This window comes from Drosophila virilis, chromosome 5 (genome assembly GCF_030788295.1).
Source record: "Drosophila virilis strain 15010-1051.87 chromosome 5, Dvir_AGI_RSII-ME, whole genome shotgun sequence".
In the NCBI taxonomy this organism is placed as follows: Eukaryota; Metazoa; Arthropoda; class Insecta; order Diptera; family Drosophilidae; genus Drosophila; species Drosophila virilis.
In genome coordinates this window covers 23,080,368-23,094,491 of record NC_091547.1, presented here as the reverse complement: position 1 = coordinate 23,094,491, position 14,124 = coordinate 23,080,368, and the positions used below count along the sequence as shown (strand labels likewise).

General features: G+C 40.5%; 1 protein-coding gene across 5 annotated transcripts in view; it reads left to right on the top strand.

Annotated features, from left to right (window-relative positions):
- The window catches only part of Ip6k (Inositol hexakisphosphate kinase), a 29,345-nt gene extending 15,263 nt beyond the window's left edge, over positions 1-14,082 (top strand). For 4 of the 5 annotated variants that reach the window (XM_070210588.1, XM_070210587.1, XM_015174184.3 and 1 more), the window contains 7 exons: positions 4,511-5,265; positions 7,468-7,594; positions 10,018-10,150; positions 10,890-10,966; positions 11,097-11,478; positions 11,543-12,303; positions 12,362-14,082. In XM_070210588.1, the coding sequence (XP_070066689.1) occupies positions 4,633-5,265; positions 7,468-7,594; positions 10,018-10,150; positions 10,890-10,966; positions 11,097-11,478; positions 11,543-12,303; positions 12,362-13,107 (2,859 nt within the window). In that variant the 5' untranslated portion in view covers positions 4,511-4,632 and the 3' untranslated portion in view covers positions 13,108-14,082. Of the gene's footprint in view, positions 1-4,510; positions 5,266-7,467; positions 7,595-8,557; positions 9,215-10,017; positions 10,151-10,889; positions 10,967-11,096; positions 11,479-11,542; positions 12,304-12,361 lie in introns of those variants that run through there. The other variant, XM_015174182.3, reaches the window with a different exon arrangement.
- The last annotated feature ends 42 nt before the right edge of the window (positions 14,083-14,124 follow it).

Below are 14,124 nucleotides of genomic sequence, written 5' to 3'. Positions count from 1 at the left end.
ATGAGAAATCTATAATCAAGCGAGCGTGTGTCTGTCTGCCTTGTGTTTAAGTGTGTTGGTGTGCATAAATTATTAACACATTTTGTCGAGCTAAAACTCGTTTCAGTTTTATGTCGCTTGCGGCTGCAGCTGCCAAAAAAAAAAAAAAACAGTCCATGTAAATTATGCGAATATCAGCGAATTCCCACTTCAAAAACAAACATTTGAAAATGTGATTATGCGATCATCAGACAAATCCGTTTTTGATCTTGCCAGACACCCAAATGCATGACTAATGATCGCTATTTAATTGTATAATCCGCATACTTATTACAGTTTCTTGTGTGTGCTTTTGTATTGCACTCATTGTTTTATCGCATTCGCTCCATTGCTTTCTTTTCCTACATTTAAATGCGCCGTAAATAGTCACATATGTTAATATATATGTAAGTATATACCATATACAGTTAAGTATTCAGATACAGTAATATAGGCCCAACAATGAGCGCAACACATATACATACATAACTATGTGGGTACTAATTTATACCCTATACAGTTAAGTATTTAAAGACATGCGCCCAACAGCAAACGTAATTTGCAGTGAGAGTTATTTGCTGTTTTCTGCTTCAAATTTAATTATATGATAAGATATGGCAATTCATCAGAACATCTGGAAAATATACAGTTAGCTATCGGGGATCTCCCATTGGGAAGTAACTTTGTATGCTCTCCAAATGTATTTCTTGTATTCCTTCTTTTGTCTGTACCGTTTGCCTTAGGCATTTTACCACCTACCACTTTCTGTGCCTTGTTGTTTCTAAGCGCTCTTTCTTAATTGCCAATTCACATTTGCTGCGTCTCAATATTCCTTCTCGCCTGACACATTCTGTTATCAGCAGCTTACACACACACACAATCATGCGCTAAGACACTCTCTCTCTCACACACACACACACACACACACGCGCGCGCGCTGTTGCGGGCTAGGGCAGGCCTTTTTTTCGCTGCTTTCATTTTACACGCGTTCCAATTTCAAAATTTTCCTATTTATATGCACTTTGGGCTTGCAATGCAAACAAATTAGGCGTTGATTTACATGCATGTGCATGCATATAGGTACACACACATGTATATATAGATGCGTGTACATTTTCATTTCTGGGCATTTAAAATAAATGAACTCTTCGATGATTCGCAGTTTTGAGAGCAGGCTTTGTGGCCTTTGAATTGAATTTTTCGTGAAGTGCTAAATAAATTTAATAAATATTTGCTTAACTATTTGCGCAAATTTTGTATTTTTTATTGTTGTTTTCGTCACCGAAATTGAACGGCCTAAATGCCAAAAAATGCTTTAAGTCTGCCAAGTCTGCGACAGACGTAGTGTAGTTTATAGGAAATATTTAAATATGCGAAAAGGTGTGCTCAATTTGTATGAAATTTGCACCTTCGCATTAATACAAAACATTATAAAGATAAGCGAGCATTCTTAAGCTACAGAAATACGTGTCTGTGCTTGAAAGCAAAACGCTTTAATACTATGGAAAATATAGAATCTTAACTCGTTAATCGCCGTCTAGAAGAAATTACCCGTCGTCACCCGGTTCAAATAAATAAGGTTAAAAACGCAACTGGTTCCGAAATTGTTAAACTCAGTTTATATGTTTGCCGCTTCGTGTATTTGAACCGGCGACCTGCCGGTTGTTAGTCCGATGCTGAGGCAACGATGTCCAAATAGACGTTCAAATATCCGGTTTCATGAGAACTAATAATTAACATACACACACATATTCTTGTTTCTGTTGAACATACATATTTAAAGCGAACATTTCGCAAATAAAAATGCTGGGACCGTAGGTGTTCACCACAGAGAGATTTCACTGTAATATACTGTATACACTGTATAGCTGCTATATTTATATATGCATATATCAATTGTTTCCAAGCTGATTGAGTGCATGACTGCCGGATAGTCGCGTTTTGTGTTTTGCGTCTTCTGCTTTTGTATTTTGTTTCAACAATACGAGTTTATTATTATTAACCACATTTTGATGGCAATGTGTTGTTTTTATGTTCACTTTGTAATGTGTAACAAGTCATAGGCCCAGCTATTGACAGCTGTTTCAGTTGCCACTGCCCCGATATCTGGCAAGCTTTGACCCACTTTTGGGCCATATACACGTATAAATATACAGACACGTACATACAATTCATATATATATATATATATATATATGTGCACACACACACTCACACAGAGCCATGTGGAGCATGGGAAATTTGGGGCTTTTGTTTACTTTCATTTCGGTTGGCATCAAGAGTTGTGTGAATCCAAATTTGCTTGTGGCCCAGTTTTGTTGAGTGGAGCAAACAGGCGAGTGGTTCCCTTAGCTCTGTTCCGTTCTGTTTTAGATAAGGATAGCCCCGCGTTTGAGTGTAGACTATTGGCTGACTCAGCTGGCGCGCTATCTCTCTCCGTCTTGCTTAGTCTGCGTCGCAATTGGCACTTTCTCTCTGTCTTTTAATCATTCGATTAAATTAATGCAATGACACCGATCAAATGCTCTAATAGGCCTCTACACTCGCCCCTTGCATCGATTGGCCTCGAATGTGTTCCGTGTTCCATCAATTGTTTTGCCTGCCGCACTCGCTCGACAACTGACAGTTTGAGTTGACGCATTCACTGCGCTATTAATAATAGCCGTATTTTTAAAAACAAATGAGCATACTACGCATATCATACTGATTTGGCCAGTGAAAAAGATAAGCAATGTGATGCGTCGCATTCAGCTGAAACCATCTTTTTGGATCAGTCGCCAGATACGCGAACATTGACCGATCGTTGACTGTTTTCAAGTTAATGACACGGCGATTACGTACTAAGCAAGACGCAGATCCCTCCCCGAGCAGCAGCCATTGTTCATTGAACACTTGTGCTGTTGACGCTCAGGTGAATTCCCCTATATTCGAAATGTTTGCTTAGACTTCAATTTTGCAATACAGAGAGCGACGAAACATATATCCAATCATTTTCTAGAATAAGCCTTTAAAATGAATCATATTTGGAACAAGTTTCATATGACATTCAGTTATGCATATATGATGTCTTAAAACAAATACAAACAATTGCGGGCAAACTATAGTTTTTCCAGTTCCAGATAAAGCAGATTAAAAGTCGCGCCGCCTGGCATTTAGCTGCCGTCTAACGCAATTAGCCATATGCACATATTTGCTAGATAAAAATACAAGCTCAGCAAAAGATACAGATACAGATACAGAAGCTTAAGTGTAGTTATAGCAGGCAAATATGCATTGACCAGAATGCCAATATGCTATCTTTTTATGACGTCTGCAGTTTTGTGTTATCTCGCAGCTTAATGAGGGGGCGAGTCAATGAGGGGGTGTGTTGTCGTCTGCTCTCCAGACGAATGCGCAATTTGTAGTTGGTGCGATTTTCGCAAGTTGATTGCAATTTGCACAAACGATAACTCAATTAACATTTGCCCAATTGATTGCGGTTGCCCCGTGTGCCCAGCTAATAGTATCAATGACCGATCGGATCGACTCAGCCGATCCTCGCATTTAGTTCACACACTCACGCGGCACACGCCTGATTGACTACAACAGCAATCACAGCCCACAATTCGCGTCTCGCTCTTCTCAATTGAATTCAATTAACCATACGCTTCATTAAGTCGTTCTATGGTTCACAGTTCGATTTGATTGTGGCGCAGATTGTCAGCCGAGTAGATCATCTATGTAGAAAGTGGGACTACGCTTCAGCTGAGTTTTCCATATGCATCACTGGCTATTCTGTTACGCTAGGCAGCTGAACAGACAAAGTTAATCGCCTGATCGCCTGATAGCGCGATAAATGTGCAGGCTTATAGCACAGGTCTATTGCGTTGGGAATCAGCTGTGCATTTCATGGATCGTGCATGTATATATGGGATTGTGCGTATGTGTATGGGGCATTTTTGTGCTCTGAGTCGGTTCAGATATTAGTCGATGTCATACAATTGAATAGGATTCGAACCGGCAAACTGCTTACTTACTCTTCTGCGTCTGTCTGAGAACAGCAACAATATATTGCTCCTATTTTTAGTATGTTTGCTATTTTTAGTTGCCCTTTTAAGATCCCTTTAGATTAATCAGCTAAAGAATTTAGTATTGGCCGAGTCTTGAACTCTATACTCTGTAGATTATTATCTATGCCTTGAAGATCGCTGATTAAATGCTTAGTATGATCATCAATTTATGTAATAAATGTTAAGGCACACATTGAAAACGGAATATATACGTATATATATTGCTAGTATTGCCGTGTTCCGTTGAGGAAGTGACATTGAACCCGGTCGACATCTGTGTTAAATGCACTTCAAGAATAGCGTGCAGTGTGTGTTGCGTGCATTTGCGAACCGGTTCCGGTCGGGTCGGGTCCGGTCCGGTCACAAGTATATCGATCGTTTAACGCTTGGGGTTTTTCACATGCTTAACCCAATTGTAATGCAATTCTTGTTTCTCGTTACAGATACAACAACAACAAAAACAACAAAAACAAAAACAATAGCAGTAGCAACAGCAAGTTGCGGGAAATAGAAAAGCAGCAGCAACAAAAACTGCAACTCGTTAAACTGTTTCGCGCGGCAGGGAATGGTATATTTCTTGGGGGATTGGGGCATGGGAGATTCTGACTTGTCGTCATATCAGCAGCATGTTCCAAATATACAACAACAACAACAGCAGCAGCACCAACGCATCCATGGACACCAGCAGCAACAGCAACAGCAGCAGCACCAGCAGCAGCAGCAGCAACAGCAACAGCAACAACAACATCAGCTGGTTGCACAAATCTCAACTAGCCTAAGCCTACTGCAATCGCAGCTGCAATTCGCCAGCGGCTCCAGCTTTCTACAGCAGCAGCAGCAGCAACAACAACATGTGGCTGGGCCTAGGAGCAGCAGCAGCAGCCTGGTAACCGCTAACCTACAGCAACTATCGGTAAGCAGCGGCGGCAACAACAACAACAACAACAGCACCTGCAACACGCCCTCCAAATCACAACAACAGCAGCAGCAGCAACAGCAGCAGCTGCAGCAGATTGATTCTCATCCAGGCACTGGTGCTGCGCTAAAGGTACATTCGTCTTGGTTAAGACAATGCTCTGAGTCAAACACCTCGCAACCGACGGCCGATAGTTGCGTCGGCAAGCCAAAGTCCACACAGCTAAGCAAGGATCTCCTGGACAACGAGGATGAGGTGGCACTTCATCCGCTTTCCAATCAGGTTAGTAGCCCGAATAAAAAACAGCAATTTTTTTTTTATCAATTTGATTACAAATTTCTTTATAAATAAATCAATTTAATTACAAATTGAGAGCTCCTTGGAATCAGCATGAGTCAAGTCTAGTATACATGAAGAATGGAAGTCAAATACTAGCTCGGGGTCAGCATATCCTGAAATAATCAAACTGTAATGCCAGCATGTTACCTGACTATGTAACATATACAGTATCATTTCTTTTCCCGCTTGGCCGCTTCTAATACCAACTCCTCGTGCAAATGCTGAAAGAAGTCTGACAAGCCCTCATATGAGTGCTTTACAATGAATGCCTTTATCACCGCCCAGGTGGATTTGATGAAATTGACATTGGCAAAGACCAGCATGTCGGTGCTATTGTTTTTCGACCGTATCAGACAATAGTGTGTGACAATATTGAAAACATCGGCGTAGGGTATGCCCTCGTTAACAGTCTCAATGTCTATAGAATACAGTTCCCCGGGAGCGCTGCACGAGCGTATGGTTTGGCTTTCGGTGACTTTTGATGTCTTGGGTCCAACGCTCGCCTGCAATGCGACGGTCACATTAACAGTGCGCATCTGCAACCCGTCCTTGTTGGTCTTCCAGGCGCCCATGTTGAGATCCGTAGAGTTGCGCTTGGTATGGAAATCGGTTAGGAACTTAGATGTGCTCGAAAATAACAAATTGAAGAGAACATCCACTTGTAGGCGTAGATTCTCTTTCATTATGAGTCGACCATCGTGCGGTGAGTCACAGATTTTGCTTGTTCCACTCGACAATTCAGGCTTCATTTTTGTCATAAAACCATTGCGCGTAGTCTTCATTTCAACTTTGTGATGGATGGACTTAGCTCTGCTTTTCCTATTATGCACATTCGAACTCCTAGGCGACCCAGCTTTCACAGAGCCGTGAGCATGCGGGGTGTTTGTCGATTGGCTCCTAAAATTCTTAGAACGTCTTTTCTTAGATGGTCGTTTCTTTTTGTGGTTGCTGCCTTGCGATGCTTTAGAAGCTACAGAAACCCGGGCGACATTTGAACCGAATCGGATATTACCAGTTTGGGAATCAACTGATTTCTTCACCTTCTTACTGAACACAATTCTTATGGCCGCCGAATGTCTAACGACACGAGCCTCTGGAAACTTTGTCGTATTTCCCAATCCATTCTTCAATTTGTAATGAATTGATTGCATCGCATTGATAACACCGAACCAACTGATTCTCTGGGAGCGCTGATATCGAATAAAACATTCAATCAATTGCCATTGGTGCTAGTAAAATATAAAACAATAATTGCAATATTTTATTTCAGCCTTAACTTTTAAATTTATGTCATCTTGTAACTAGTTAAATCCGATATTTGAATAGTACTCAAAATATATTAAGCACAGAGTGCTCATTCGAACAATTAGTAGATTTCATTGAAACACATTTGGTACTACTCTCTACATACCATCAATTTATCTGTGCCTCTAAGGCATACTTATCAGCAGGTGTTTACTTGAACCTGCCGTCCATTTGATAAGCTGATATCCCATCCGATATGCTTGCTACTTTCACTGAGCCTAGTGCTGCTGTGATGACAAGTCCAAGTTCGTAAAGATTAAGGACAACAATCTAGGTGCGATTACAAAACAACTGTCGAATACAAAACAACAGTTGCTTATCAAATCGTCGCATGACGTAGGGCGGCTGATTAGATACGGTGGGAATGACCACGCGACTAACTTGTCTTAAGATGGTCCCTTGAAATTTTTGGAAAAACAAAAGGCAGAGACTCCAAACGTGAAATATATATATAGTCTCTGCTATATCATACGAAGAGCGAGTTCGTTTTCATACCAATAAAAATCGAATTGAAGATCTCACAGCTCGAAGATTATCAAAGCTAGAGCCTTGCGCTTTGGTGCACAAACACTTCTATATAAGATCAGACTGTGAATACCGAAGTTAATTAAGAACTTTTCTTTAAGCGTGTGACTTAGAAAAGAAGAAGCATGTATTCAAGAAGTACAGGGTATCTCATGGCCGACTGGAGCACTTTAGCTAGTTTTGAGAATATGTAGCTTTCTAGCGTTTCCGTCTAGCTTAGCCTTTGCTTCAATAAGTCAAACAATAGGTTAGATGTGGCTCTTATGTCTTAGCAATGCAACATATTATATATATATATATCATTTGTAATTACAGGTGGGAGGACACACGCGCCTGTTGTTGCTCAACCAATCGACGGTGATCAAGCCGCTGAATTTGCGCGAATTGGACTTCTATCAGAACATTCCGCAGGACGTACAGAAGTTTGTGCCCAAGTACAAAGGTAAGATACCGACTATATTCCTCTTATTAACCACCCACAACGACTATCGATTCTATCGAAGCGCTTCATAAGCTATATATATTTCGTTTCGAATTAACTGCTCGTTCTATCATGCATTAAAAACAAAAAAAAAAAAACAAAAACAAAAAACAAAAACAAAATTCAATAAAAATAAAAAATAAAAAAACACAAAAAATGATATGATATTGCCATATATGTCTTGAGTTTCCAAATCGTCGATTCAACTTTTGTTTTGTACTAACTCGCATTTGTTTAAACAACAAAATTTTATGCGCTCTTCTGTATTGTCCTTAGTTAAAGCCAAAACCGCATTTGAATATCATTTTTATTTTAAGTATTCTTATATGTGATATCCGTAGATTGTAAGTATTGAAATTGAATGAAAACAAATAAAAACAGAGCACAAAAAAGAAAAACTTAAAAAAAAAAAAGAAAAGAAAAGAAAAAAGTGACGAAAAAAGAAAACAACAAATAAGACTGAACCATAACCTAATCTATAGGTAAATTATAGCTTTAAATATTTGTAATACGAAAAGCGAAATAAAAATATTATAGCTGCCATGCCCAATTATTGTCTGACTCGACGCCTGGAAGTAGTCCAAGCGCCTGGCCAACCCGCACACACAGTACCATTTTATCACATAAGAACTTTTAGTTAGTAGCCAAGTGACAGCAAAGGGTAAGTCGCAAATACACAAAAAAAAAAATAAAAATAAAAACAAAAAAATAACCTGTAGCAACAGATTTTTACCAGCATATATACATATATTTGTATATGTATTATGCAAAGTTCAAATCTGAAAACCTTTGACAATGCACCCAACTATAAAGGTTGTGCAATTTTTGTTGAAACCTGCAAAAATTATACAACTTATAAGAAACAAAAATAAAGAATAAACTAAATTAATTTAATTAAAAAAAAAAAAAAAAACAATACAAAAAAAAAAACAAAATAAAACTTTGAATAATGCACGCCCTTGCACCAGGTGGTATAGCCTGGAGTTAGGGGCGTGCCCGTTGCCACTACATATCTACGCTCTATGCTCGTATTATCCAAAGGTTCGAAGTGCCGACTGACAGACCTCGTGATCGTGATCTGCCGCTGAACCAATCAATGAACCAATGCGGAGAGCAGCCTCGAAACGAAACCGAAAACAAAACTCGAGAATGAAAGCGTAAACTAAAAATCTTAACAAAACCAAGAAAAAAAAAAATAGTAAACAAAAAAAAAAAAAAACAAAAATCAATGCAATTTTTTATCCAATTTCTCGCAAAAACGAAAAATCGTGTTTTATTCTATGTGTTTGTTCAGAACGCACATCGTGCTGCCCCCTCCTCAAAACGAGTACGACGAGAACGTTGTTGTTGTTGTGCTAAAGTCATGTGTCATCGTCGTCGTCGTCCCTAGGCCTTTGCCGATCTAATCGGATCTGATCGGATCGGATCGGATAAAATCCGCTCTGCTCTGCTCTTCTCTCAGCTCAGCTCAGCTCTGCTCTGCTCTGTCTGTCTCTGGAACTGAACGTCTCCGAGACTCTCACAGTACGAAAGCCGATTAGAAATGCAAGCAAGCCAATTATGACAATGGCATATCTACGGGTTTGTATGAATAAACACACATACTATACTTTACTATACTATACTATACTATACATAAATTATACTATATTTTATCATATATTTTATGCAAATACAATTGCGATACTTAATTTCCCCAAACTAAATCTAAGATATTCAGTTCCTTATATAAGTAGTTATATACTTTTATGGTTTTAAGCTAAGCGTAGGACACTAGTAACAAAAAAGATTAAAAAACAAAAAAAAACAGAAAACAAAAAACAAAAAACAAAAAAAACATTTGAAACTTTCTAGGGTTTTTTTCGGATTTATGCACAAGTTTTTCTATCGATTGACTAAGTCTGAAAATTGCACCCTGCTCACAACCAGCTTAGGTCTTATAATCATAAGCCATAACTCTCAATGTATATCATGTCGCTTTATGTTAACTGTTCCAAGTCCATCCGAATTTGCCTATGCATGCAGTTAATGGGGGGTGAGGAGTACATATACATTTTATCAAAAGTGTTTAAGATATATCATCTGCATCTTCTTTTTCAATTGATGTCTCGGGGTTCTATTCATAGAATCGTTTGTCTGTGCTGCGTATCAATCATGATGTATCACGTATATATGTGTCCAATGCCTAACTTATTTGCTATAAGTCAGGTCCCATTTACCCATTGCGTAATCCTAACCACAAGAACTTAATCCCAAGTTTATTGTTGTATCGTTACGATACAAAATTACATACATACATAAAATACATTTATAGAGCTAAAACGCACATCGAAACAGGCACAAAAACTTAGACTTATCGTATGCCGGTCCCATTCTATTTCCAGGCGTTATGCAAGCGACTACCATGGGCGGCGTTAAGCTGGACAAGCGCTATTCGCCCAGCTTCCGGGACGATGCCGCCGCGGTGCCCGTACGCAAGATGAGCGCCTCGAAGCGCAAGCGCGACGAAGTACTCAGGTATGTAGAACCATTCCGAAACTCATGTCCGTCCAAGGACAGCCTCACAGCCTGCACCTTACACCTATACTGCCTCAACTGACTTACACATATATATATATATATATATATATATATATCTTTATATATATATATATTGTTAAATATATATATATATATATATATATATATATATATATGTATATATAAATATCACACATGACTGAAGCGTTATTCAGCCAAGCAAATGGAAATGAATTTTATTTTTGTTTTAGATTGTGCAATGCATACAAAAAACAAACACGCACTCGCCCCTGTCAGACATTGTTACGGGTATTGGGTATGCAAATCTTACAACCATAGTATGTGTATGAGAATTTTGTTCTTTTTTTTTTTTTGACTATCCTATTGGAAACTGCGCCACGTTTGGTTTCATTGAAAATGGAATACACGAGTTTGCAACTGATAAATTGATTTGAGCAAAAAACAGCCTGTGATGTATTTAAAAATCGTTGAACTAAGCTCTCCTTAGTGCTTCAGTTTGCCTACTCTGCGCTAGATGGCGCTCTTGCGTTTTTAATGGAACCAAATATGCTGTATAAAAAACAAAAGAAAAGAAACAACAAAAAAAAAACGAAAACTTCCAGCTTATTTTGTTTTAGGTCACTCATTTGTGCCATCTAAATGGGGTCGCAGCATTGTACACTTGTCTCGCTTGATACCATATTAATCCCACACATCTCGCCTGGATTATTTGCAGAATGAAGGTGCATAAGAACGGAAATGCGGCCGATGTTATCAAGAGCATTTCGCAACTTGACAACTCCAATAAGCAATGTTAGTATCCTGTGCCCTGGCTCGGGACCTGGACAGTAAACCCAATCAAGACATTATATATACATATATATTGATCTTATAGCTTTTGCAAAATGTTGGCTAATCGTCTGGATTCGATTTCGATTCACAGATTTTTTGATGCTCGAGAATATCACATCGCAGTTTCGCAATCCCTGCATTCTGGACCTAAAGATGGGCACCCGTCAGCATGGCGACGATGCCTCCGCAGAGAAGCGCTCCAAGCAGATGGCCAAGTGTGCGGCCAGCACCTCCGGTTCGCTAGGCGTGCGGCTATGTGGCATGCAGACTTACCAGGCCGATCTGGAACAGTACGCCAAGCGGGACAAATACTGGGGACGTGAGCTTAATGAGGCGGGCTTCAAGACCGCTTTGCATGACTTCTTCTACAATGGCTATCGTTTGCGCATTCGCGTCATACGCAAGATACTGCAGCGACTCATGCAGCTGCGTCGCGTCATCGAGAAGCAGTCCAGTTATAGATTCTATTCCTGGTAAGCACATGATATTGTCTTTTATTCAGAGAAATCGTCTTAACATTGCTTATTCCTCTGACAGCTCCCTGCTGATCGTGTATGAAGGCTATGAGGAAAATCCTATGGCCCATCCGCCCTCCATGGATCTGGATGATTGGCTGGAGGCGCCCAAGTCAGCCACCCTGCAGCCGTCAGGCGCCTTTGATTATCATCCAGAAAACAGCATAGACGAAGATGACATCGAGGACGATGAGGCAGGTCACGAGGCGGGCGACGAGCTGGAGCCGCACGATACTGACGAGGATTTGCAGTTGGTGGCAGCTGTTGATAGCGGCAACGCTTCGGCCACCAATAGCAGCACAGGCGCCGATGGCTGCAATTATGATGCGGATGCCTCCAATGACTCTAACTCGCGCCTGAATCTGGCCACGCGTCGTCATCTGCACAAACGTGGCTTCGCCGAGGCGGCGGCTCGCGGCGTCAAGCAGACTGCCACAAGCTCCACCACCACCACTGACGAGGAGGAAGATGAGGAGGAGGATAACGTAAATAACAAGGCACAGCATAAGCATTTGTCCGCCATGCCGCCACCGCGCACCTGCGGTGTGCTGCCTGCCAAAACACCAACTGGTGGCAAGGGCAGTGCCAATGGCAACGCCACACCTGCATTCATTCCAATTTCCGAAGAGACAGTATTCCTGGATCCTGAGCCAGCGCTGCCCAGTGTGACAACCTCATCACCACATTCCGGTGACTCCTGGATGAACTACAGCAGCAATAGCAGCGACGATTTCTCGGGCCTATCGGAACAAATCAAGGCTGTAGCCAGCGGCCGCCAGACTTGTAAGTCCTCTAGTGTAAATCCATGAAATCTCATCCATTTATTCTTACTCATCCACAGGTAACAACAGCTCCGATGATGGCAGCTCGGACTACGAGAGCAGCATTATGGGACCCACAGAGGCAATGTTCAAGCGCTACAAGTCGCAACAGTCCTTCGATGCGTCCGCTGCGGCTGGCAGCTTGGAGCCCACCTCGCCGCCGCACACAGCTAGCAACTCAAACGCCACCATTAAGTCCCTGGTGTCACCCAACTCCTCCAGCGCCTCGTCGCTAAAGTCGGTAAAGGGTGCTGTCAAGCGTCTGCGCTGCAAGGACGACGACGAGCACTATGCGGCTCACGACGATCCCAGGGAGGCCAAAAAGTCAACCATAACATCGACCCCCGTTTCTGCTGTTTCCTCACCTTCAAAGTCGCGGGTGCAGTGCAGTTGTGAGAATATATCCAACTCACTGCTCGGCGGTATTCTGCTAGATTCCCTGGAGCGCCGGGCCAGTGCTGAGGGCAGCGACAACAACACCAGCAGCGAGCCAAAGGCGAACACAGCTGCGACTCGCAATTCTGCGCTAATGCATGGCTCCAAGTCACTGGACATGTCGGCACCGCCCACAGACGATTCGGCATGCTTTGTAGATGTGCGTCTCATCGATTTTGCCCACACAGCATTTGTGCCACGCAATGGCAGCATGCTGCCAACACCTACAGCCGCCGCGCCCGTCCACCATGGACCCGATGGTGGCTTTCTCACTGGCCTGGACAGCCTCAATCGCCTGCTCAACGAGATATTGGGCGAGGAGAGCATCTAGCTAGCTGCTGTGGCTGCAACTACTGCAGCCGTTGCCCCATTTAAATCTACCAGCGAAGAAGCTCACGCACAGTGCGCGGTCGGGAACGGAGAATAAGTTAAAAGTACAATTTGATTTCAAAAAATACCTAAATTGTTGTAGCAACATGTGTTAAATTATGAAACTAATATTTAGAAATTCGAAATGTGATTCAGCTTAACAAAAAGAAAAATAATACAAAAGTAAAAAACTAACAAAATTAACCAGATAACAAAAAAAAAAATAACACAAAATATTATGGATATATAATGCCAACTTTTTTAAACACCATACGATAAGTGCTGTTTAGAGCCTTCTCAATGTGAAAATCGAAATTGTGAAATGTGTTTGAAAATGTTTCTTCCAAACGTAGTTACAAGTTTAATGATTAATTAATTGAAATATTAATATATTGTTCAAGCTTATGCATTTCCAAGCGCTGAAAAAATACTATAAAACACAATGGAAACGAATTTTGTTCTATTAGCAAAATAATGACTTTGCTGTTTTAGGTTTGTGAGAAATGTTTATGAATATGCGAAAAACTATATGAATATATATGTATTGTATTTTAAATAATTAATTAGCATGCAAGTCATGCGTTTTTATACCTAGCTATTACAATACATACAATGCAAATGACAAAGCGTAAGAACAGTATTTTGTTATAATATTTTTCATCTTTTGCTTTAAATCGTTTCCTTTCTAATTGTAGCAATCACAGTTAATCTGTAAAAGTGTGAGGAGGAAGAAAAACGCTATTAACATAAATCCTAAAACATATACATGTATATTACTATTACTTATTGTATAACTAGAGAATTAAATGGAAAAAAAAAACTTAAAAAAAAATTATATAAAATATGTATATTTTCACTTAAGCACGTTTAAAAATTACAAATGTTCTACTGATTGCAAAATAAACTTAAAGTATCAATAAATATGTCAAAAATAAAAGTGGGTAGTCTTGGTTTTTGTGTACTGCATAGATATATCCTT